The sequence below is a fragment of the Mesocricetus auratus genome, unplaced genomic scaffold (genome assembly GCF_017639785.1).
Source record: "Mesocricetus auratus isolate SY011 unplaced genomic scaffold, BCM_Maur_2.0 Super-Scaffold_100013, whole genome shotgun sequence".
In the NCBI taxonomy this organism is placed as follows: domain Eukaryota; kingdom Metazoa; phylum Chordata; class Mammalia; order Rodentia; family Cricetidae; genus Mesocricetus; species Mesocricetus auratus.
In genome coordinates this window covers 70,021,891-70,044,701 of record NW_024429196.1, presented here as the reverse complement: position 1 = coordinate 70,044,701, position 22,811 = coordinate 70,021,891, and the positions used below count along the sequence as shown (strand labels likewise).

Genomic DNA, 22,811 nt, shown 5'->3' with positions numbered 1-22,811 from the left:
CCATGATCATCAACTAGCCCATGTCTTTTCTGACAACCACAAAGCACAATGGCCTTGGGTATGTTTGAGATTGTTTACGTGTATGAAACTATAATCTGGAACTATAATCTGGAACTGGAGTGTTGGTTCAGCAATTAAGAGTACTTGTCGCTCTGTTCCAGAGGACCCAAGTCTAGTCTGTAAGTTCCTCAGCTTCTAGGGGCCAGTGATTCTTGACTCCTCCAGGACAGGGATTTGGGAGAATGTCTCAATATTCTCTAAGACTGGCCAGGGCTCATCAGGCAGCTCGCAACTGCCTGTAACTCCAGCTTCCAGGGCTCTGGTGCTGTCTCCTGGCATCTCTTCCACATTTTTATTCCCTCCTCAAATATCTGTTTCCTGTTTTGTTATTTTATTTAGCATGTGTATACGTGCATGCATGAGTGTGTGTGAAAGCAGAGGGTAACTCTGTGGAGTTGGTATTCTCCTTCCACCTTTAGTAGTTTCTGGGGGCCAAACTCAGATTACCAGGCCCGCACACAAAGTACTTTTACCCGCTGAGCCATCTTGCTGGTCCTATTTCCTGTTTTCTGATAAGAGAATATGCTCATTCATTGCACCAAATTCAGGAAATACAGGGAAGAGTAAAAAGGCCAGAAGAAAGAATGCCTGAAACCTCACTGCCCTAAAGTAGCCAGGTATGATGGAGGAGGAGCCAGCTCCCAATAGGCAGTGTTCCCCTTCTACCCTTTGTGTTCTCAGCTCCTGAACTGGCCTGCTGGCCTGGTAGGTAGCAGGGGTTCAGCAGTCACACACACACTCACACATCTTCAAGGTGTCTCCGAGCCATCATTTCTGAACCTGGGGGTGGTGCTAGTTGTTGACAAGCTGACTCAACTGCCAGGTAGGACTGCGAAGTGGTCATAAACCAGACATCAGCAGCACCCCACTCATATCCTTCCCCTAACCTGACATCAGGAAGCTAACCCCAGTGGTTCCCATGGAGGGCTCCAAAGGAACTGGCAGAAACATTTAAAAAGGAAAGTCTGGTTTTCCTTAACAGCTAGCTAGTTGGAGGTACAAATTCGGGTTACTTAAAAATCCCTTTTATTCTTAAAAGGCAAAACATCTTTAAAAAGAGCAGAAGCCCCCAAGTCCTTCACATATATTTGAATCTTATTAGCCTTGACAATGGAACTTTACAGGCTTGGTCCATTATGAAAGGTTTTGAGGATGAAATTCCCACTTTTTTTTTTTTCGAGACCAGGCTGGCCTGGAACTCACAGAGATCCACCTGCCTCTGCCTCCCGAGGGCTGGGATTAAGGGCTGGGATGCAGGCCAGCTGCTCATATACATAAAGTAAAATAAATCTGGCCCTGCCCAGACCCCATCCATCTCCACCTTCCCCCCTCCTGTGGGATGAGATAAAAGATTCTGTTGTTCTGTGTGGAGCTCTATCTGTAGCGATTTGTTTTGCAAGCCTAGGAAACATCCCCTAGTCTGTGGGCCAGCACTGCTGAACACCTCAAGGCCTGAGCGACACAGGGTGGTAGGTGCCATTTCACAGCTTCCACCCGCAAACGAGGGGCACTTTAGATCTCCCTGAGTCCCATCCATGATCCTACAGGCCCTCCACTGGCAGAGAGGGGCCACACAGGGCAGTGGGATCTCTGGCTATGTGGCAGGGAACTGTGTCTCAGAGTGTGCTCCACCAGAAGGGGAAGGGGGGTGGGTATCACAGTGGGGTCTGTGCATGGACCCGCCTTTTCGCGATGTGGCAGAATGGACATAAGCTTGATTTCGACTTACGGAATTTGAAGAAAGTCATCACGGGTGACCCACAAGTGAAAAGGGGATATTAGTGGGTATAATCAACCCTGATTCTGGAGGAGAATGAGGAGGCATCTCTCACCGCTCAGAAAGCAGAGGCTGGAGAGCCAGCCTGGCTGGAACTCGGTTCTGTTATCTATCGGGGCATACACAGAGAAACCCTGTCTGGGGGGGAGTCACCTGCCTGCCTTCCAGAGAAGGGTCGGGAGAGGAAAGGTACGCAGACAGACTACGAGAGGGACGTTAGCTCAAGGGATCCCTTCTGAACGATCAACCTGGGGCTCCTCAAAAATCCGCTTCACCAGGTGTCCAGTCCCCCCTTCAGTCAACCCCGCCCTACCCCAAGGCGTAGGCGGGATCTGACTAAAGTTCAACCCTGGCGTCTTGGAGGCGTGCCCTGGGTGTGGCTAGAGACAATCCCGCCTCCTAAGGACCCGCCCCTCCGTTAGGCCCCGCCTCCGCCCGGACAGGTTTCTCTGACCGCTGCAGAAGGCTAAGGATGCGCCGGGTGTCTGCGACCCTCCGCGGCAGGGCGAGGCCCCTGGGGCGGGCCGGGACCACGACCACAACGCCGGTACCAGGGAACCAGACAGGTGAGGGCTGGGGCTGCGGGTCTCAGCGCCCTTTTCATAGACCGAGAAGCGGAGGGGCGAGGGGCTGCCGTGCTGGGGACGGTGTCCAGGAAGGGGGCGTTCGTCGCTCCGCCGAGGCCTCCTCGAGAAAGAACTTTCCCGACTTCCCACGGATCCAATGGGCGACCCCAACTGAGCCGAAACCGGGCTGCGAGCTACTTGAAACCAGGTGGCGGGCATCTCTTAGCGTTTGCACGAGTTTGGCGATAGTCGCCCCGCCGCCGTCCCGGCCGCCTACGGAAGTCGAAACCCACTTCACCTGTCGGGGTGCGCGGCCCGGGGGCGGAGGGAGCTGCCGGGGTGACCGCTGGGTGGGAGAGAGGTGTTATCTTTGGAGTTCTTTGGTGGCTACTCCAGCCTCACTTTATAAAACGGGAAAGTGAGTCTGGGAGAGCAGAGAGGCTGAGGTCACCCAGTAGCAGGGACCCGGCTTGTGCCTAGACTGTCAAAGATCAGAAGTTTCTGGAAGGAGGGAGAGTGACTTTAAGTTTGTCATTTCTAAAATTGCTGAAGAGGGATCTATGGTCAGCTTTGGTAATTCTTAGAAACAACCAAAACGGAACCCCCGCATTTCTCCCAAGAGCTCAGTCCTGTGCAGCCTGGAAGTATCTGAGGAGGACTTGACCCCATTGCACTGAAGGTAGCATTGCCCTCACCACCGTAGTTCAGTGGTTCTCAACCTTTTTAATGCCGCGACCCTTTAATAGTTAGTTCCTCATGTTGAGGCAACTTCACAACCATGAAATTGTTGCTACCTCATAACTGTAATTTTGCTACTGTTAAGAATCATAATGTAAGCCCGGCGGTGGTGGCCCACGCCTTTAATCCCAGCACTCTGGATGCAGAGGTAGGCGGATCTCTTGTGAGTTCGAGACCAGCCTGAGAAACTCTGTCTCAAAAAACAAAAAAAGAAAAACTATCTGTGTTTTCTGATAGTCTTAGGCCAACCCTGTGAAAAGGTCGTTGGTTGAGAATTTTACCTAGTGGGTTTGATTTGTTTGAAACCATCCCACCTGTGCCCGGGGCCATTGTTGGTCCCACAGGTGCGCTTAGTTTTAGCTTCCTAATTGTTGCTCCACAGGAGTGCCTTTGTGTTTGGGGAGTCCAACCTTGGGCCTGGTAATGCTGGAGAAAGGGGGTAGTCTGTGAGCACCTTCTGCACAACAGCCTGGAGGAATAGGTGTCACCAGCTAGAAGGGGTGGCTGGCCTTGCCCAGGGTTAGCTCAAGGCCCTGGGTGGCTTGGGACCCCGCTGAGTTTGCATACAAAAGGCTATTTGGTTGAGAGTCCAGTGTCTTAGTTGTCTCTTGCCCTGCCTGGCTTCAGGAAAGATTAGTGTCCTTGCAGTGGGTCCTTTGGGCCCAGCTTCCAAGCCAGTCCCTTGTTGAAGTTTTGGTTGTAGTTGTCTCAAACCTGAGATGAGTCCTTTTCCTGTGCCTCTGTTCCCTTATGAGATATAAGGTTAGTGGTGTATTCCTGCCTCCAGGCTGTGGGCAGAACTAGCAGAGTACAAAGAGAGGCCTTGTCCTTGAATAATGTAGTACGTGGGACTTCCCGCCTGTCCTGTTTGTTTTATACTCTGGGAAGGCAAAAGAAGGGGCCTGAAGCCACAAGGAGACAGTTTGGTGTTAACAAAAAGAAAAGAAACAATAATTGGGATGTAAAGTAATTAGGATGTATGGCTCCTACAGTCTGTAGCATGGGCGCATTGCTGAGTAGGCCAGAGGCATTCTGGAGGTCTGTGGTCTCTGTGGGTAGAAAAGGCTGGCTCAGGGCAGGACTAAGAGTGTTGCCATTGTCCCCACCCCCTTCAGCCAGGGTCTCCTATCTGGATTGGATGGGCAGTTTTGGCTCTGCTCCCAGGGCTACTCCTGAACTCTAGTCCGGGAGGTTTTCCAGGAACACAGGGTTCCAGTGGCTGGAAGCCACCTCCTGGTAACTCCAGGAGGGACCTTGAAAAGTGCAAAAAGCAGCTGGATGGGTAGGTGCAGGTGTGCCATTCGAGTGTGCCCTTGCTTCATCCTTGAAGCCTGCTGTGCCCATGTTATATAGGGTAAACTGAGGCCCAGTGATGACCAGTGTGAATCAGTGTGAGGTTCCCCTCCCCTGGTCACATACTCCCCCAGAAGATCCAGGGTTACACTTTCCTTGGTTAGAATCGTCTCTGCCCTGCCGTGGAAGAGAGCACATAACCAGCGATGTGGAGGCCAGCCTGGTTGGCCCACGGTTTCAGGGGCATGGGAAGATAGGCTCAGAGGGGACAGATGGCTGTCCAGGGGAATCACAGCCCGTGTTACCGCCACATGTTGTCCTGGCTGCTGGTGTCTCAGGGGCCCTGCTGTCAGAGCGCTTGTGGATGCATAAGTCAGTCATCTCTAAGAACTTTGACCCCCCACCACCACCACCATGATTCCCACTTGGCATTTGGAGAGATGCAGACCCAGAGCATAATTACACAAGGATTCACTGGCAGGTAGGGGCACAAACCTAGCTACCAAGTTCTGGTGAGGCCGTGCCCAGAGGCCTGCCACACAGCCTCTGCCAACATAAAGGGGAACTTATTAAGGTCAGGGTGAGGGGGCCATGGGCCTCAGGAAGGACAGAAGATGCTCCCCCCCCCTTCCCCTTGCCTGTGGTCCAAGGTTCCAGATAAAAGATTAACAAACAAGGTCTTCCCAGGCATCCAGCTGGCCTCAAGGACTGGGGGAGGAGGAGAGAGGCCCCTCCCAGATCCAGTCATGCGCACCTCAGGGTAGAAGGACTTGAGATGGCAGCCGCTGCAAGTGGACTGGGTTGAGGTGTCAGTGGGACAGGCTAGAGACCCTCACGGGCTGGGAGGGTCGCCTTGCTGTGCACATCTGTCCTTGGCTCTATCCTGAGCCTAGAGGACCAGGCTCGGTCATGGTGTGTTTTTCCTGTTAACATTAATCCCATTTGCTTCTTTTTTTTTTTTTTCTGTTGCTTTTTACTCTCTTGATGGTTTTCACATGGAACAAAAAAGTGGCCCCCAGGGTTACTGAAGTGAAACTGTACCAGAACTATGGCTGGAGGAGGGAGGGTCTGGACACAGTGAAGCCATGCTGTGTCCATTGTCCAGAGTCAGGGCTCAGAGAGGGCTGAAAGTCACCTGTTGTCACTTAGCTGGCTGCTTTCCTGGGAACACGGGTGCCTTCAAGTTGTATTAGGAAGTCGTGTGCCTGCTGGGCCTGGGTTCAATGAAACGTTTTGAACTGTGGAGGAGCAGAGGGGTGTGATTTTTAGACCCCAAGCATGGGAGTCTGTGGAGTTGTTGATGAGGAGTAACTGGGGGTCTGTAGGTTGAGTTGGGAGTCTCTCTGTAAGTACCCTTTAGTTTTTTCTTCTTCTTCAATAAAAGGTCCCTATGTAGCCTTGTCTGTCCTGGAATTTGCTCTGTAGATCAGGCTGGCCTCTCTGCCTCCACCTCCCAAGTGCTTGATCTAAAGGCTTGCAGCACCATACCTGGCTCTTGACAATACTTGAAGCATCCCTTGAAGAGGTAGGTCTGCTTGTGTCACTCAGGCTGGCCTTAAGTTCGCTGCCCTGCTTGAGTCTCCTGGGTACCTGTGCCACTGCACCCAGAGAGTCCCAGGCCTCATAGACTTCGACAGCATACTCTACCTGCCCAGTGCTGTCTGCGTTCATTTAAAGGCCACCTGAGGCTGAGGAAATCCAGGTGCCCACCCTGGTGTTTGCTTTGAGCAGATCCGTGGGCCTCAGCCTCCTCATCTAGGAGATGAGTTCACCCCAGAGTACAATCTAGTGGTCTTGCAGACCCAGGGATGGGTGAAAGAGACCCCTGTCAGGGGATGGAGGTCCCTTGTGCTGTGGACTTGGGAGAATGGAGACTGCTTGTGTGCGTGCATGCATGTGTTTTAGTTTCCACCGTGGTCTGGAGAGCTTGAGACGTGGCTTAAAATCCTACATGAGGGGTGTAGTTGGTGGAGTACTTGCCTAGCGTGAATGAAGCCCCGGATTCCAACCATGGCATGGTATAGATCCAATATGGTGACACACACCTATAATCCTCTCATTAGGGAGGTGGAGACAGAGGATTAGGAGTTAATTCCATACATGATAAATTCATGACATGAGACACTGACTCACGTTCCACCGAGGCAAATGCTGTTAACCAGCCCTGCCTCAGTGTCTCTACCACATAGCCCCTCCCCCTGTGACCCAGTAGGACAGAATGCCCACTTTGCAGATGGGGAAGTCTGAGGCCAGTGTGGAATGTGGGCTGGAACTCACTGCTGGATCAGATCCAGGAGTCCATGTGTCTTTCCTTGCCCTAGGATGGGGGGAAAGTCTGGGGGCTTATGTTGGGGAGACATTCCCAGTCAGGGCCATTTTCTCTGCTTCCTTCAGCTCTGTTTAAAGGAAGTTGCCCCCTCCCTTGGCCGGAAGTCTGCTTGAATAACACAAGGAGGAAGGGCTTATCCCCACTGTCCACCTCTGACCTTTGCCCAAACTCTTCTATTTAACTTTTAAAATGGAAAAAAACAATAATTAGGAGGCTGGGCTCTACACCCTGTGAGTTCCCTAGAGGGCTGGCTAGAAATGCCTTCTTTGGGACCAGGACTGCCCTCGAAGCCCCTCCATCCCTAAGCCTGCCCCAGGCCGCTCTCTCTCCCCACACCGCCTTCTTCATACCTTCTGCTGTGGGGCTGCCCTCCCTCTTGTTGGGCTCGCACTAGAAGTGTTTCTCTGCTTTTCTTTAGCTCTTTAGTTTGATGGGAGCCCCGTGGGCTTCTGACAGCCGGTGTGGCAGGGCTAACTTGTCCTCTTTTCTTGGTTGGGGTTGGTGACTTCACCCTTCATCTCCCACAGTTATGAGGCTCAGTGACAGGGCAGGAAATCTGCACTTTAAGATTCATGACTGCCTGGCTGTGAGGTATACCAAGGTCTACAGTCACTAGCTGAGGGCAGGCACCCCGTCCCAGCAGAGCCCTCCCCAGAGCACCGGATGTGGCTGTTGACAGACATAGTGCGAACCAAGTGGGGATACTGCCGTGCCCCACCCGCTCTGCAACTAAGACATATTTAGGGGAAGTGGACCACGGGTGGTTTCCTTGCGGGGCCACAGACTTTTCTTCATCCAGTCCTCTCACATCGCTGCCTGGTGTCCATTTGCACAAGCCCAGGGAAAGAGGTTCTCAGATGATAAAGGCAATGCTGAACTCGGTCCCCTGGCTTTACAGCCTCGGGTACATAGAAGGCTGAAGCCCGTCGTGGCCATCCTATATGACGGCTACTTCTGCTTCTCGCCACCCTGGCAGCTAGGACCCTTTGGGATGAAGCTCTAGTTCAGTAAAGCACTGTGCTGGTGGGGCTGCTGTAGGTGCCGCCCCCCCACCCCCATCCCCTCTCTGTCTGGCTGTGACCAGGCTGGTGGCAGGTGGTCAGGGTGGGCCCCCACTCTGTCAGCTCAGCTGCAGAAGAATGCAGAAGTTGTGACTCTAAATTGAGGACTGGGAAGTGTGGCTGCCTGGCATCCTGGTGAAGGGCCCTGGGGCTGGCCAGTGTCTGCCCAGCCTTGTCTACTACAGCTACAAATATCATGTCCACTCCCCTGGCCAGCGGGATAGTGTGTTTCCACATTGCAGGATTCTGAGAAGACACGATAAGTCTGTGAAGTCAGCTTCCTTCAGTCTTATCCAGGACAGCCGGGGATACACAGAGAAGCCCTGTCTTGAAACCCCCACCCCCAAAATCAAATTATGGCTGTACCTGTGACAGCTAGTGGCCTAAAGTCAGTGAGAGGTAGCTCAGGGTACTGGTCTTCATGGTTTCATGACAAGCATTTTACCAAATGAGCCAGCTTCTCACTGGCCTTTCTGTGTCCCTGTTTAAGGACAATGCTGTGCCTGCTTCAGGGCCTTTTGCTGTAATTGGCAGCTGTGCATCAGCATATTTGTTCATACCTGCATGGGTGAACCTATGCTGCTTGCTACAGATGTAGGTGCTCTCCAGAGTCTGCTGTCCTGCCAGGCTGGTAGGCAGACAGTCTGCCCACAGAATGGAGGCAGCCCTCACCCTCACCAGACTCCTCCCTTTTCTACCCCAGGGGATACTGGTTTCCATCATCTTTATTAAGTTGTATGGTGCTGGGAGGGAACCCAGAGCCTTGATGTTAGGCAAGTGTCATACCAGAGTGACACCCTCATCTCCTTTTTTCCTTTTAATCTCAGCCACCCTGGGGCTGGAGGGGTGACGCCATGGTTAACAGCACTTGCAACTGGGCCTGGTGGTTCACATGTTTTTGTTTTGCTTTGTTTTAAAATTTATTATGTATATAGTGTTCTACCTACATGTTTGCCTGCACACCAGAAGAGGGCACCATATCTCATAGTTGGTTGTAAGCCACCATGTGGTTGCTGGGAGTAGAACTCAGGACCTCTGGAAGAGCAGCCAGTGCTCTTCACCTCTGAGCCATTTCTCCAGCCCGCTCACACGGTTTTTTGTTTTTGATTTTTGAGGCAAGGTTTCTCTGTGTAGCTTTAGAGCCTGTCCTGGAACTCACTCTGTAGACCAGTCTGGCCTTGAACTCACAGAGATCCACCTGCCTCTGCCTTACAAGTGCTGGGATCAAAGGTGTGTGCCACCAATGCCTGACGTCAAAACTTTTTAAAACTAAAATCTTAGCCACCTTGCTGAGGGAATGATCAGCTGCCATTCAAGTTCCTTGGCTTGCTGTGCGGTAAGCATGTTTTGTGGCTGCTAGTCATTGTACCTCTTGCATTCCTTGCTTACACGTTAGCCCAATTTTAAAAGAAAATTCTATGTTCGACTCTCATAGGTAAGATCGCTTTAGAGTTTTTACTTTCTAAATATCTTTCCTAATTTTGTTTATCTGAGTTAATGTTTATCTTTCCATGATTTGGAGGTAACAAACATCATTTTTCATGTCTGTCTCTCCTCCCCTCCTGCCTTTGGTTTTGTTTTGTTTTGTTTTTTTGCCTGGGAGCGGTTTGTTTTTCGAGATAGGGTTTCTTTGTGTGACAGCTCTGGCTGTCCTGGAACTCACTCTGTAGACCAGGCTGGCCTGGAATTCACAGAGATCTGCCTGCCTCCCAAGTGCTGGGATTAAAGGCGTGCGCCACCACTGACCGCTCCTGCCTTTGGAACAGCATTTATCTAACCACTGTGCATTGTCATTGTCTTGTCACAGTCCTCAGACCTATAGATTGTGTTTAAGGTCAGTCCAGCTCTGGAGGGCCTCCTGAGGAGCTGTGGCATGTCTCTCGCTTCCTGCTGACCGCACCCCAGCCTCACAGCCACCTCTTTACAGGCACCTGTGCCCAGCTCCACCCGCCCCCTCGAGGCACCTTGCAAGTTGTCCGTGGCAATGGCACTTCACTGGGGACGGTGCTCGTGTTCCACTGCCCCTCTGGACACCAGATGGTGGGGTCTGGCCTCCTCACTTGCACCTGGAATGGGAGTATTGCTGACTGGTCTTCAGAAAGCCCTGTATGCAAAGGTAAGCAGCACCCCGCCCCAGATGCCCCAGACCCCAGCTCAGCCGCTGGTGGGGTGGCGAGATGGGGATCCCAAATGCTGTCATATTCACATTGAAGGTCGTTGGTGTCCCATCATAGGCTACTCCACATTGAAGGTTCTCTTCCCACTCTTGCCTGCTTCCACGACTGAGTACAGATACCAGACTCAGGGCTGGCTTCAATCCTGCTGCTGCCCTGGCCCCTGACTGGTCACTAATGGCGTGCTCACTGTCATCTGCAAAGTGGGGAAACAAACCCTAGCCATTTCCTTACCCACTTTCCCTTCCTTCATGAATGCCTCAGGCAAACCCTGAAGGGTGTTCTAGACGCCAAGAATTCTAGGAATTGGGAGTGCAGAGGGCTGTGATTGTGCCAGCCCTGGATGGCCTGTCTCAGGAAGGAGGATGCAGTTGCCAGTTGCCTAGTTGTATGTGCAGCACAAGCAGAACCTGTCTTGACTATCAAATGTCCCACGTGACCTTTTCCTAAGTGAAGGCTGGTATGTTTTGTTGGTACACAGAGCCTAATTAGTTTGGTGCTTGTTTGTGAATATGCATATTACAGAACTTTTCAGAGCCTTTAAGGCCCTGGTATTGGCTCAGTCTCTTGAGATGAGGGTGCCTGGCAGGACTAGGTTCCGAGAGACTGAAAGCCCAAAATGGCAGGGCTAACCTGTCAGCATCATAACCCAGGTGGTGGCAAGGTGTCCCAGGAGTGAACTCTATGGGGTTAGGCCCCTAGGGCAAAGGATATGCACCCTCGTGTCTTGTGGATGATGCTTAGCTGGTGTCCCACGTCACGGCTCTTTACCCACCATTGTTCAGGCCTGGCCTGTGTGTGAGAGCTGGAGTCTAAACTCTCAATGGTCAGCATCCAGCCAGGGCGCTAAGAATGGGATAGGGACCTGGGCTACGCCTGCCGTGGGTATAATGCATCTACAATTTGTACAATTTTTTGTTTATTCAAATTATGAACTTGGGCCTTTTTCAAAGACTATTCCTGAGAATCTAATGGAACGTGTACTCGGTGACAGCTGAGGTCGCACAGCTGGCCCTGCACAAGGGTAGCCGTGTCCATTGTCTTTGCCCCTTTCGGGAAGATGAGCTGAGAAGGCCCCTGAAGAATCGCATTGGGCGTTGTAAAAACTGCTCTGCTGGTGCCTTCTGTAGTCAAGACTGCAGTGGGTAGGGCCCAGGGGCCTCCATGCTGTACTCCTTGTTAGGACTTACCCAGTTTACTCTTCTGCGAAGTCCTGTGCACCCTGCCAAACCCACCTCAAGCGCCACTTCTTGAGTGTGTCTTCCCCCATAACCCCCTTAAATCTATTCTTTGCGTTGGCCACTGGAGCCTTGAATGCCTTCCCCCCAAATGGAGCTCACTGTGGGCCCCACCCTAGCGGCCCTGAGCTGGCAGTCAGGTCAACTGTGCCAGGAGCTGCTGTTTTCTCCCTCTAGCTGTGCCGCCGCACGAGACCTTCGGCTTCAGGGTGGCAGTGATCGCCTCCATTGTGAGCTGTGCCATCATCCTGCTCATGTCCATGGCCTTCCTCACCTGCTGCCTCCTCAAGTGCGTGAAGAAGAGTGAGCAGCGACGGGCCGACAGGTACAGTGGCAGCTGTCCTTCCAGGAGGTGGGCCTGGCTGTGCGTGTGTGTGTGTGTGTGTGTGTGTGTGTGTGTGTGTGTGTGTGTGTGTGTGTGTGTGTGTGTGTCTACACTCGAGTGTGTGGCCTTCCTGTCTATGTCTGTGTGCGTGTGCAGTTGGCCATGTATGAACATGGGTGCATGCATGTGGAAGTCACAGGACAAACTTGGGTGTCTGTCAGGGAATCTCTTTTTTTTCAGCCTCTTGTCTCCTTGGGAATATTGGGATTACAGACACTTGTATTGTGCTCAGCTTTTTTTTTTTTTTTTTTTTTTTTTTTTTGGTTTTTCGAGACAGGGTTTCTTTCTCTGTATTGTTTTGGAGGCTGTCCTGGAACTTGCTCTGTAGACCAGGCTGGCCTCGAACTCACAGAGATCCACCTGCCTCTGCCTCCAGAGTGCTGGGATTAAAGGCATGCGCCACCAACGCCCAGCTTCGTGCTCAGCTTTTTACATGAGTTTCCATTGAGCCATTTCCCTGTGCACATACAGGGGACACTTAGTGAACCTGCACACACATATGATAATCTGTTGTGTTGGTGGCATTTTGGGTCGCCGCAGTTAGATGCCCCGACAGGTGTGCCCCACCACGCCTGGCAGCAATTGACTCCTTGCTCGTTGTTTCAATGTGTTTAAACATAATGCACATAAATTCACATGTTACTGTTGAGGGTGCTATTGGGGGGAAGTATGAAGGCTCTACTGTCAAATCTGATGATCTGAGTTCTAATCCTGGAGCCCATACAGGGGAAGGAGAGAAATGACCCACAAGTTGTCCTCTGACCCCCACATATGACCTGTGGTACATGTGTCCTTCACCACAAAATAAAAACGTAACTTAAAAAATGAAGATCCTATATGTATGTGCTGTTCACCACTGCAACAATAAATTAATGAATAAACAAACCAATTTTTTGGAAGCAGTGCTGTTTGTTCTGTGACTAACAGCATGGGATGTTCAGCAGTCAACACTGCCTCATGCTAGAAATTTTCACCTCTTGTCTGATAAGTTGCTTTTCATTGGAGCCTGCATGCTTTTCCCGTCCCTGGCTGCTGGATGGATCGGCACAGGTGTCCGGTTCCCATGCCTGAAGTGTTCTGCTGCTGTTCACTGGGCCACTGCCACCCAGAGCCAAGATGAACTGTGTAAAGATGTTTCTGCATGTGCACAGCTTGGGGACGAGGGGCCCCGCCAGGCGCTTCATCCTGAACTTTCTCCTCCAGGACAGCACAGCTTTGGTACCAGCTGAGAGGCGAGGACCTGGAGACGGTACAAGCTGCCTACCTGGGCCTCAAGGGACACAACCACAATAACAGCAGCAGCATCGGTGGTGGCGGTGGTGGCGGCAAGCCGGGGATTCGGCACAGCCAGGCCCATGACAACCACAGCTTTACCACGTGAGTTACCCGGGTCACGGGCTGGGGGTGTGCTAGGGGTGTCCTTTTCCCAGCCCAGCCCTGACAGGTCCTGGATCACTTGCCACCCTACGTCCTGGGGACTCAGGTGCGCCTACCTCTCTGGTGCCTCAGCTCCCAACCCCAAAGCTGTTCCGGCAGTGCTGTGTCCTGACTGGCATCCTAGGCCTCCCACTTGCTCTATCTAATGTGATCACCTTAAGTAAAAGCTCAATGGGCTGAGGTAGCTGGCCAGACCCTCTGCCCTCCCTCTGCTGTCTGCTCTACCAGAGACCAGAGTTACTCGAGTGTCTCCCTCTCGGGTCTTCACATTCCCTCACGCTCTTTCTCCTAGGGCCAGGTAGGCAGCAGCTATGGCTCTTTCTCTCCATATTTTTATATTTATATTTTTTACTGAACTAGTTAAGCACAGTCCCTCCCTCCTCCTTTCCTCCTTCCCTCCTCCTTTCCTCCCTCCCTCCTCCTTCCCTCCTTCCCTCCCTCAGTCCCTCCCTCCCCCCCCATAAGATCTCACGTAGCCTAAGCTTGTTATGTATAGCCAAGGATGACCCTGAACTCCCAGTCTGCCCACCTTCACCTTCCATGTGCTGGAATTACAAACAGGCACCACCATACTTGCTCTGTGCAATGCTAGAGATTGAACTCAGGGCTATGTGAATGCTGAGTAAGCACTCTTACGAACTGAGCCATATCCTCAGCCCCGAGACATGCCTTTTCTGACTCTAGAATCTGGCTTCCTTGATGATAGGTAGAGTAGAAAACACCCCTAGGGTTGCAGTTGGCATTGGTGTGTCTGCCTTTGCACTCACACCTGGGTTCTGCACTCCTGAAGTTCAGGCTGGAGGTCTCATGGATGCCCTGTCCTAATTAGGACTTCTCATTATGTGGTGAAACATGATCAGAAAGCAGTCTGGGGAGGAAAGTGGTTATTTGGCTTATACTTTCACATCATAGTCCATCACTGAAGGAAGTCAGGACAGAAACTCAACCAGGGCAGGAGCTAATGCACAGGCCATGGAGGGGAGCTGCTTACTGGCTTGCTCACTCTGGTTTGCTCAGCCTGCTTTCTTACAGAACCCAGCCCAGGGATGGCACCACCCATGATGGGCTGGACCCTTCCCCACCAATCACTAATTAAGACAATGCCTTATAGCCAGATCTTATGGAAGAATTTTCTCAGGCTCCCTCTATTAAGAGAAGCTTTTTCCTTGAGAGAAGCCTTCCCGCCAGCCTGGTTCTAGAGCCTCATGAGTCCCAAATAAACACACAGGAAGCTATATTAATTATGAAGCTGTTGGCCTTGCTTGTTTCTTACTGGCTAGCTCTGACTTAAGTAATTACCCCATAATTGTTAACTTAAGTATGTCTCTTACCGGAGAAGTTTCTGGGCTTCCTACCCCATGGTGTTACATCTCGACTCTCTGTGTTTCTTCTTCCCAGAGTTCTTCTGGACTCCTAGTCCCACCTATCTAGATTCCTATTGGCCCAACAGTGCTTTATTGACATAAGACTTCCCCAACATCTCCTCTTTTCTGTCTAAACAAAAAGAAAGGTCTTAACTTTAACATAGTCAAATTATATATAACAGAACAGTTATCAAGTAAGAACACAGTTACAATATTTTAGCAAGATTTAAAGAAAATATCATCCATCCATCCTTGTGAGTCCAAAGTTCTATAGTAGCTTATCTTTTATCATAACTAAGGAAAACTATAACTATAACTATCTGTCTTCAACTCCATCAAAGACCACAGAAGGATAATATATAAACACTAGGATTGACAGAGACATCTTACTGCCTGGACAGTTGCCCGAAGTTCCTCTGTAATGTTGGGGCATCCATCTTCAGCCCATAGGCCACAATGTGTCTGGAAGATTTCTCAGGAAAGCAGGAAATTTCAAACTGTCCATCTGCATTGGCAGTCTGTCAGTCATTTCTCTGTGTCCTGTAGAAAGTCTTGTAGACTCTTCCATGAAGCAGGAACCCTGTAAGACTGAGTTCAGCAGTCACTTTCCTGTGGGTCCTGCATGTCCATATTATACAACAACAGTCAAGCAGTACAGGCAAGAGCAGTTTCTTGCCCAAATGGCTAATCTTGCCATGTTGATACATTGTCTCTCCACACTCCACACTGAACTGTGAGTTCTAACCAGGGGTCTTTGTGCAGGGTTCTATCAGTTACTTTTCTGTTATTGTGATAAAAATACCATTATTGAAAGCAGCTCCAGAAGAAAGTTTGACACCAGAGGCAGCCAGAATAAGAAGCTGAGAGATCACCTCCCAATTGCAAATGGAAAGCAGAGAGCGGACTGGAAGTAGGGAGAGGCTGTAAACTGTCAGAGCCTACCCCCAGTGATTCCTTCAGCAAGGCTGCACCTCCACAGGTTCCATAACCTTCAAACAGCGCCACCTACTGGGCACTAAGTGTCAAACACACAAGCCTATGGGGGGGGGGCATTGCTCATCATCCAAACCACCAGAGCAGCAGCAGTTCTCAACCAGGGGATCACAACACCTCTGGAGGTCCAATGACCCTTTCACAGGGGTCATTTAGGACTTAAAACCACAGATGTTTACAATTCCCAACACTGCCAAATTACAGATACAAAGTAACAATGAAAGTAATTTTGTGACTGGGGGTCACCACAACATGAGAAACTGTTAAAGGGTTGCAGCATTAGGAAGGTTAAGAACCACTGTGACAGAAGGTCACAGACTGCCAGGGAGAAGCCTGTGGTCCCTGTGCTGAGGCTGAGTCCTTTGGGTCCCTCTATCATCAGGGTATGAGGGGGTTCTGAGTCCAAGGTGATCCCCCTGGATCTGTGATGATTTGGGACTCACCAGAAGAATGACTTTGCTTATTGACTTGCAAAAGGAGCCACAATGGGCTCTTTAATTCTCCTTTCTGTGTTAATTCCATTGCTATAGTTTCATAGTGAACTCGTGTTCTTTTTGAGAAAAAAAAAGAGTATTTTGAGTCCAGGCCTCATAAAACTCAAGCTACTCTCAAATTCACTGTGACTGATCACAAATTTGAACTCTAGATTCATCTGCTTTTACCTCCCAAGTGCAAGGATTATAGGCATTTAGGACCACGCCCAGGAAGAAAATTCCAGGAATACAGAAACGTCCAGGAGAGCCATCCTCTGCCTGTCCTCTTCCCTTTTTGGCTCCCATGGCTTACTTGGCAGCAGGAGCCCTGCCTCACTGCATTCTGGGCCAGCTTGTACTCCTCACTGTCCCACCAGCTCACCTCTTGACTTCCCTCTGGGGTCGTGGCTTCTCCACACCTCAGCTGCCTTGTTTGTCCTGCAGGAATCAAGGGCTTCTTGTATCCTACACTGTTTTTTGAGACAGGGTTTCTCTGTGGCTTTGGAGGCTGTCCTGGAACTCACTCTGTAGACCAGGCTGGCCTCGAACTCAGGTTCACTTGTCTCTACCGCAAAGGTGTGTGCCACCACCGCCTGGCACATCCTACATGGTTTAGATGACCTGAGTCCAGGTCTGTGACTCTGCCCTGGGCTCATTTGAGAGCTCTTGAATACTGGCTGTGATTATTGTTATTTCGTCTGTCCTGTGTAGGAGAGGAAACTGAAGCATGGAGATGGCCACCTGTATGGTTACATGTCCCATATGTTGTATCAAGCCTGATGTTTGCAAAGAAAGTATCCCTCTTCCTGTCCCGTCACATCCCGTCTGAAACTGGCTGTGCCTTCAGGCTTTCTGCTATAGACCCCACCCTGGTTGCTATCTTTCTGAGGCAGCATCTTTGGGCTAAGCCTAGGAGTGGATTATTTAGTAGCCTGAATGGTTTGATTCTTTGTCCCTCACAAGTTAGCTCAGCCTATTCTTTTTTTTTTTTTTTTTTTTTTTTTTTGGTTTTACAAGACAGGGTTTCTCTGTATTGTTTTGGAGGCTATCGGTGCAGCCCGGCCTCGAACTCACAGAGATCCTCCTGCCTCTGCCTCCTGAGTGCCGGGATTAAAGGCGTGCGCCACCACTGCCCGGCTGCTCAGCCAATTCTTATGAGGAACGTGGCTCTCAGGGACTAATGTGGCTTGGTTGAGACTGGGATAATGCGTTTACTTTCATATAGTCAGGTTGCCAAGTCAGGCTGTCCTTACCTTGTGGCACCCCCTCTGTATTATAGTTGAAAGAGACCCCCTGGGTCCCCAATCAGGCACAAGCCACACCCAAGTGCCTGTTTCCCAGAGAGATCCTTTATTAAGTGGGGAAGAAAAGTTAAAGTGGCTGCTCTCTGACTCAGGAGAAAACAGCAGCAAATGATCTTGCAGGTGTCATTTTTTTTTTTTTTTGGTTTTTATGAGACAGGGTTTCTCTGTATTGTTTTGGAGGCTGTCAGTCCAGCCCGGCCTCGAACTCACAGAGATCCGCCTGCCTCTGCCTCCCAAGTGCTGGGATTAAAGGCGTGCGCCACCACCGCCCGGCTGCAGGTGTCATTTTTAAGTTGAGGAAGAGGGGAGGTCTGCGTTAGAATGGGCTAGGATGCTGTGGTAGAGGAGATAGGGGTCAAAGGGGAAGGGGCATTTGTCCCAGAGGGACAAAAGACTGCCTCTGAATAGAGGAGACAGACATGGCACATAGGCAAATGTGGTTTATAAAGGTAAAGGGGGAAACCCTGTGTTAGAATGAAGTGTTTGATTTTAATTAGGCATGTTAATTAGGTGAACCAAAGGGGACTTTTTGATTGCTAGATTTAGTAGTCAGCTGCAGGAGAAGGAAATGGCCAAATAAAGGAATAGGCCTTGGTGTGGATAGCTTTAGGGATGTAATCTAACTAACGGTTTTCAGCAGGGCGGCGGGAATTGGGAAAGGAAAAAGGCCTGCCAGAGCCGTGGGCACCACACTCAAGCTGACCAGAGTCCCTTCAATAGTGCTATGACCAGATCCTGTGAGATGGGAGAGTGGAGATGCTTTTTCTCGGGGGATCCTGGTACCCTGGACCAGATCCCTGCCATTTCATTGACTGTGAGGCTCAGGGACTCCTGGGGCCACATGTCTATTTGTCCTTCTTTAATGGATAGCAGCTATTAGGCCTTGGAGATTTTACTATTAACACCTAGGATGGTCACAGAGTTGTGTAGGCAATTATGTTCAACTCCCTGTTGTGTGATAAAACTTTTCCAGGAAAACGCAACACACATGTCTACTCAAACCAGATAGGGATCCCACAACAAACCAAAGTACCGACACCACCAAAGTCCAATTGGGTGGACCAATGTGCTTTATTGGGGTTACTTGCAGGAGCAGAAATGACTTAAAGACAGCTGCATCGCCAACGCCCACATGGGTGACAGCTCACAAAAGCTGGGAACCTGGAGCACACTGCACAGCCTGCAGGGTCTTCAATAGGCTGGAGAATGTCCTTTCCAAGAGACTTTGGTCTAAGCCTCTGCCCAGCTGGTGTCTGCTTCTTCAGGCAGCTTTTCTTTCTGAGAGCCTCTGCAGCTCACCTGCCTTCTATCTGAGGGGGACTCTGGACTTTAATTGTTTACTCTGACAGGGAGGGGCCTAGTGGAGCTTGTCAGTTTTAGGAACTTCCTGAAGCTCTTTTGGGTTGTTTATCTTCCTGCTTAAGGATTTCCCTGCAGGATGGAATGCTTCACTCATAGAGGACACTGTTACACAACACTCTCCCTGGGTGTTGCTCTGGGTTACATGAATGCCCTACCTAGAGGCAACTATCATGAGATAGGGAATTCTGGTTTGGGGGGAAGGTCACTCCAAGAGTCAGCTCTAGTGATGCTAAGATGGGTGGGGCCTTCTTGGAGCTCTCAGCCCAGTAGTGGGGTTCAGAAAGGGCTGTTTCTGCCCAGATCTGCTAGCATGGTAGAGGCTCATAGGCCTGGGGCCATCTGCCCCTCAGGCAAAGCCTGTGCTACCTGGGTATTGAGCTTGCCCTGTGATCTTGCTGTGGGGCATGCACTGTAACCAGTATTGCTGATATGTGTAATACTGTCCTAAATTCTTCCAGATACCTGGTGCCTTCTAAGTGAGGGTACTGACATTTCCCCCTTTATAATAAGGTTTAAAAACTTGCCAGGCAGTGGTGGCGCATACCTTTAATCCCAGCACTTGGGAGGCAGAGGCAGAGGCAGGTGGATCTCTGTAAGTTCCAAACTAGCCTGGTCTACAGGATGAGTTCCAGGGCAGCCTCCAAAGCTACACAGAGAAACCCTGTCTCAGGGAAAAAAACAAAAACAAACAAACAAAAAACAACCAATGCTAGCTGGGTATGGTGGTACACACCTTTAATCCTCACACTGCTTAGACAAAAGTATCTCTGTGAGTTTGAAGCCAGCCAGGGCTATGTGGAGAGTCCCTGTCTCTAAATAAAACACCAAGGGGTGGGGGGACACATGTGCTTGGAATTTGGAATATATCATAATAGCTCAGCTGGCAGAGGGCTGGCCTAGCATACATGAAGCCCTGGGTTCAGTTCCCAATACTGTGTAAACTAGGTTTGCTGTCATATGCCTGTAATCCTATTTAATTCACTTATTCACAAAAGGGACTAGGCCATTGCTTAATTTCTGCTACCTGTAGTTTTCATGGTAGGGAGATGTGGGTGGGATCATCTATCTGGAAATGTTTCTAGGAGATTCTGGAAGTAACTGCTCAGGGGGGCAGAGGGAGAGACAGCACCTTAGGAAAGAGTCATATCTGAGAAGAAAGGGCAGCAGGCACCCTGAAGAACAGAGGCCTAAAGTGTAGAATGGGAATGGGGCCACCCAGTGGGCAGGGTCAGCTCTAATTAGCCTAGAGAATAGGCTTGTGTTTGGGGAGTGAGGAGGCTTAGGAGATTGGGAGTATAGAAGTTAGGTTGCCCAGCTCCAGATCCTAAAGGGAACAAGCCAAGACATCCTTTTCCTGCCTGGGTCACCCCCAGGTCCTGGCCAGGCAGCTGGGCTCCTGTGGTTCTCCATACTCAGATGCAGCCCCAGGAAGTTCCTTTTCTTGGGGAGCTGGGCATGAGAGAGCTGAGGCCCAAGAAATTGCTTCTATTGCAGGGTTTGGGTGGGAGGGTCACTTCTAGTAGAAGAAGATGGCCCCTTGGGCAGTGGTCTAGCCTGAATCTGTTAAGGTCCTGGATGGGTCCAGAAAAAAAATTCCTTTCTTCCCACAGAGACCTCAGCGACATCAGAGAGCAGGCTGGTGTAGCCCACAGTGTGGACAAAGGCCCCTGGACTTTCCGGATGGGAACCCCGAGCCCTGGTGCCTCTTCCAGCTCTCCGTGCACTTACGTGATGGTCCACCCAAAGAACTCTGCAGGGCTGGCCCCTGGAATGCCCATGAGGCCCAAAGCATACCTCCCAGGATGACCCCACCAGCCAGAGGCCTGCAACCCAACACTTGCCCAGCTGGAGATGGGCCAGGGCAGTCAGCTCCCATGTATAGGGAGCCCTTGGGGGCCTAGCTGACATTAAAGGCTGGGGCCTCAGCAGGGGACTGTCTGTCCTGGAGGGGAGACCTTTGGTTGTTATAGGACCTGCTCATTGAACTGCTATGGGGATGAGGTCCCAAAGAAGCTGCTTCATGACCAGGGCTCTTTTAAAAAGACTGAGAAATTTTAAGCAGATAATAGTTTTGCATAATAGAACATGAAAATGTTAATAAAGTACTTTAAGCAATACAGGTAGCCACCACATCATGGCCCAGAAGCAGGGACCTCAGGATTTTCATCTGTAAGTTACAGGTGAGAGATATAAATGTGTTTTCTTTGCATAAAAACACAAAAAGGCGCGGAGGGGCTGCTCAGTTGGCAAGATGCTTATCTAGAATGCAGAGCAAGGCTTCAATCCCCAGCCCCACGAAACCAGGCATGGTGGAAGGAGGGGACATGAATTCCAAGGTCATCCTCAACCACATACTAAGTTCAAGGCTAGCCTGTGCTACAGAAGACCCCCTCTAAATAAATTATAGAGCCAGGCAGTGGAGGCACACACCTTTAACCCCAGCACTTAGGAGGATCTCTAAGTTCAGGGCCAGCCTGATCTTGAGTTCCAGGACAGGCCCCAAAGCTACAGAGAAACCCTGTCTCAAAAAAACCTAAGTAAGTGGATTATAAACAAACTCACTTTAAGGTAGAAACCCCTGTCCCACTTGCTCATCCCAACAGACCCTCAAACCAAGTTGTCATAAGCCTGTCCTGTATTTTCACCCCCTGGAACTCTGAGCTTGTTGGAGGCTTTATTACTAATACTGATGAGCTTCTGGGTAGTCATGGAACGCCGGGTACTCACAGGACTGCTGCTGGCAGTCCGGGCTCCTGGAGTCTTAGTGGGAACATTCTCCCTTTCACAGTCCCCCTCTCCCTTTCACAGCCCCCCCTTCCCCATTTCCTTATAGCCTGGACGTTGGTTTTCAAGGTGAGGTGTAGTGTGAGCTCCAGGTGCCTTTCTGCCCTGAAAGTCACTTTTCTGGTTTCTACGGGTACTTATATTCATGTATACATACAACATAATTTTAAAAATGTATATATGCTTGTATCCTCCCACAATTTGGGATATGGCCTGTCTCTAGCCATTGAGAACAGTCAACTTTGTCCTGTGTCCTTCCTGGAGGAGCAAAGACATGTTGGAGCCATGAGTAAGAACCTGAAGAAGCAGGCAAGAGGAAGCTGGAGCACCTGCCCATGGACCTCGTTGTCCCTTACCTGCTACAACCATGGTTCTATTTCCTCATAAACAATAACCATATACCTGATAGGAGTCACACTGTCCCTCTGATGAATGCCCTGTAATTTACATTCTATAAAATATATGAGATGAATACTATATATGTGTGTATATATACATATATATATGTACACACACGCAAAATGTAAATTATACATCCCAGCTAAAAAGACTGGGTAGTTGGGTAGTTTACATTCCCAGGTGTCACTTTTTTTGGATACTTGTCCTGATGCCCTCACACTAGATTTCCAGGGTCAGAATTCAAGTCAGTGGCACATAGGCTGGCAGGCTCAGAAGTGCTCTCCCAGCTTTGTTGGTTGTGGAGAGCGGTGTTCTGAGGGTCTGATGGCCTTAGCTTCAGGTCAGGTCTGCTTTGCTATGGTGGATCTCGATGTTGGTCAGACTTCAGTCCACCAACCCAGGTTTGGATGGACAGCAAAGGCCCTGGGTTTCACTAAGTTCCAGTCCCTGTCTCCTGGTAGTAATCAATGGCAGAGGTTGGACACCCCTGAAATTTGGTGCATAAAATCTTTGTAATGTGTATGAGTGTTTTGTCTATATGTACGTGAATGTACCATATGTGTCCCTGGTGCCCACAGAAAGCAGAAGAGGGCACTGGATCCCCCTGGAGTGGAATTTACAGTTGTAAACCATGTGGGCACCAGGAACCGGACCTAGGTTCTCTGCAAGAGCAGCAAGTGCTCTAACCCTGAGCTGTACCTCTGGTCTCGGCCTCTTTTTACTTTTGAAGACATGGTTTTGTGTTTGTGTTTGTTTTGAAACAGGGTTTCTCTGTGTAACAGCCCTAGCTGTCCTGGAACTAACTTTGTAGACCAGGTTTGCTTCCAACTCACAGAGATCCACCTGCCCCTGCTTCCCAAGTGCTGGGATTAAAGGCATGTATTACCACCACCCAGATGAGTTGAAGACATTGTTACACTATGTGGTTGACTAGTCATGCATTCAAATCCTGCCTCAGTTTCCCAAATAGCTGGGATGATAGTCACAAGTTACTAGGGACCCTACTGTTTGGTTTTTAGTTTGTTTTTGAGATGGCGGTCTTATTGCCTTGCCCAGGCTGGTCTCCAGTTTGTG

At 50.2% G+C, this 22,811-nt stretch overlaps 1 protein-coding gene across 1 annotated transcript; it reads left to right on the top strand.

The window, feature by feature from the left end:
- Nucleotides 1-2,256: 2,256 nt before the first annotated feature.
- Nucleotides 2,257-20,669, top strand: Susd3 (sushi domain containing 3). Its single transcript, XM_040755947.1, has 5 exons — nucleotides 2,257-2,403; nucleotides 9,752-9,940; nucleotides 11,414-11,561; nucleotides 12,825-12,998; nucleotides 20,165-20,669. The coding sequence occupies exons 1-5, from the start codon at nucleotides 2,310-2,312 to the stop codon at nucleotides 20,358-20,360; spliced, it is 801 nt and encodes a 266-aa protein (XP_040611881.1). The 5' UTR covers nucleotides 2,257-2,309; the 3' UTR covers nucleotides 20,361-20,669.
- Nucleotides 20,670-22,811: the final 2,142 nt, after the last annotated feature.

Bases quoted from the DNA above. Each gene is read 5' to 3' on its own strand.
- Susd3 (XM_040755947.1), top strand. From the start codon at position 2,310: ATGCGCCGGGTGTCTGCGACCCTCCGCGGCAGGGCGAGGCCCCTGGGG. The intron at 2,404-9,751 runs GTGAGGGCTGGG...ACCTCTTTACAG, and splicing joins GGTACCAGGGAACCAGACAG to GCACCTGTGCCCAGCTCCAC. The intron at 11,562-12,824 runs GTACAGTGGCAG...TTTCTCCTCCAG, and splicing joins GAGCAGCGACGGGCCGACAG to GACAGCACAGCTTTGGTACC.